A 1990-nucleotide genomic window follows, 5' to 3' on the forward strand; every position below is an offset into this window, starting at 1 on the left:
CTCATCCTTTGGTGGCTAACTATTGAGTGGATCGTGGGGTCTTCTTACCTCCGTGCCTTTCTGGATTGCACTTGTTTGAATGTCTACCCACTTTTATTGCTTTTAGTTCCATCAAAGTGTACATTTCAAAAACTAAAACGATCTTTAAAATAAATGCATAAGAAAAAAAACTTTTCAAGGTAAAACCTCTTTAGGTGTTCTGCATTCCATGGGTATTGTACCTCCCTTCTTTTGCTGTCTTTTAGACTTTATGACCCTAGACGGTTGTTGGCCACTACTACGTTGGGCCCTTCCCACTTTGGGCTGAGCTTCCCATCATCATGGGTCGTGACCCCTATTTCCCTTAGGACCAGGTCCTCGACCTTGAATGATCTAGGTTTAACCCGCTTGTTGAAGTACTGCTCAACTTTTCACTTGGTGAGGATTTTTCAGACTTCCGCCTCCTCTCTTATCTCTTCAAGTAGGTCTAGTTGCTTGCCGGTAGCTTGGTCATTCTCTCCCTAGTTAAAGTGGCTGGTCTGGTACATGGGCAACTTCTGTGGGGGCGACTGCTTCACTTTTGAACGCCAAAGTGAAAAGGGTCTCCCTTGTTGGGGTCTTCACCGAAGCTCTATAGGCCCACAATACTCCTGGAAGCTCTTCTACCCACTCGCCTTTTTGGTCGCCCAATTTCTTTTTCAGGATCTCGAGTAGGGACTTATTTGTTGATTCTGCTTGCTCGTTTGCCTGAGGGTGCCCAGGCGATGAGTTTCTTACCTTTATCCCAAGTTCCTGAAACAATGTTTTGTAATCCTCCGAATCGAACTGCCTTCCATTGTTAGAGATTATAGTGTTGGGATCCCAAATCTGCACACAAAACTTTTACATAGGAACCTGGTGACGACTTTGGTTGTTATGGTGGATAGAGCTTCTACTTTCATCCACACTGTAAAGTAGTCTACTGCTATTATCATGTGCTTCACCCTGCCCTTTCCTGGTAGGAATGGTTCAACCAAGTCGACCCCCACTGGGTAAAGGATCCTAGGGAGGTGATGGAAGATAATTTTTCTGGTGGGCAGTGTGGGACTGAGGCGTACACTTGACACTGAGTGCATCTTTTGGTGAATTGTTTGGCATCTCTGACGGCATTGGGCCAATATTACCCTGTCCTTAGGGCTTTTCTTGCTAAGGCTTTCCCTTTTGAATGATTACCATAGACGCTCTCATGTATTTCTGCGAGGACATACTATGCTTCTTCGGGTGAGATGCACCTTAGCAAGGGGTTGTGAAACCCTTCTTATACAAGACGCCCTCGATTTTTACAAACCGTACCGATTTCCACTTGTTCTTCCTTACTGCCTCCTTTAGGGAGCTTCCATGTTTCTAGGTAGTTTTCTATTTCGTTGGCCCATTCTGATGTCTTAGGGCCGACGTGCGCTACTGGGATCCCAACGGTTGGCACCTCCATCAGCTTCCTCATTACCTCCCAAGTGAATTCTGTGTCATCCTTTGCTGATGTCGCCCTGGCCAACTTGTCTACCACTGCATTGTCCGCCCTTATAATTTGTACTATGGAAACGTACTAGAACCGGTCGCAGAGCTCAAGTACCTGCTCAAGGTACTTCTTCAGTTTGTCCCCTTTGGTTGCATAGGCCCTTGTTACCTAGTCGACTACTATTAGAGAATCAGCTTTCATTTCGACCTGCTTGGCACCCAGCGCCTTGGCGGCGGATAGTTCTGCTATTAAGACCTCGTACTCTGCTTCATTATTGGTGGTCTTGATGGTGAGTGTTGCCATATAGTGGTGCTCCCGACCCTCGTTTGTGATGATGTGGATGCCAATGCTGCCCTTGTAACGCCCCTATCCCGAAGGTCCGAAGAGTTAACTCTTAATACTTAATATCAATTCCAATATAACAACTATAAAATCCAAAAAACTCGATAAAATATAAATTCATTTGCGCAACCCAAATATCCATGTTCCTTCATAGGGACAATAAAGAAATTTTCA

The 1990-nt window shown here is 45.2% G+C and overlaps 1 protein-coding gene across 1 annotated transcript; it reads right to left on the reverse strand.

The window, feature by feature from the left end:
• Positions 1 to 504: 504 nt before the first annotated feature.
• LOC109014300 lies at positions 505 to 1777 on the reverse strand. Its single transcript, XM_035690732.1, has 3 exons — positions 1682 to 1777; positions 1307 to 1561; positions 505 to 846 (listed from the first exon to the last, which is right to left on the reverse strand). The coding sequence occupies exons 1-3, from the start codon at positions 1775 to 1777 to the stop codon at positions 505 to 507; spliced, it is 693 nt and encodes a 230-aa protein (XP_035546625.1).
• Positions 1778 to 1990: the final 213 nt, after the last annotated feature.

The sequence above is a fragment of the Juglans regia genome, chromosome 6 (genome assembly GCF_001411555.2).
Source record: "Juglans regia cultivar Chandler chromosome 6, Walnut 2.0, whole genome shotgun sequence".
Taxonomy (NCBI): domain Eukaryota; kingdom Viridiplantae; phylum Streptophyta; class Magnoliopsida; order Fagales; family Juglandaceae; genus Juglans; species Juglans regia.

Coding starts and splice junctions, on each gene's coding strand:
- LOC109014300 (XM_035690732.1), bottom strand. CDS start 1,777: ATGGCAACACTCACCATCAAGACCACCAATAATGAAGCAGAGTACGAG. Junction 1,562..1,681: donor AGGCGCTGGGTGCCAAGCAG/GTCGAAATGAAA, acceptor GACCGGTTCTAG/TACGTTTCCATAGTACAAAT. Junction 847..1,306: donor AACAAGTGGAAATCGGTACG/GTTTGTAAAAAT, acceptor TTTTGTGTGCAG/ATTTGGGATCCCAACACTAT.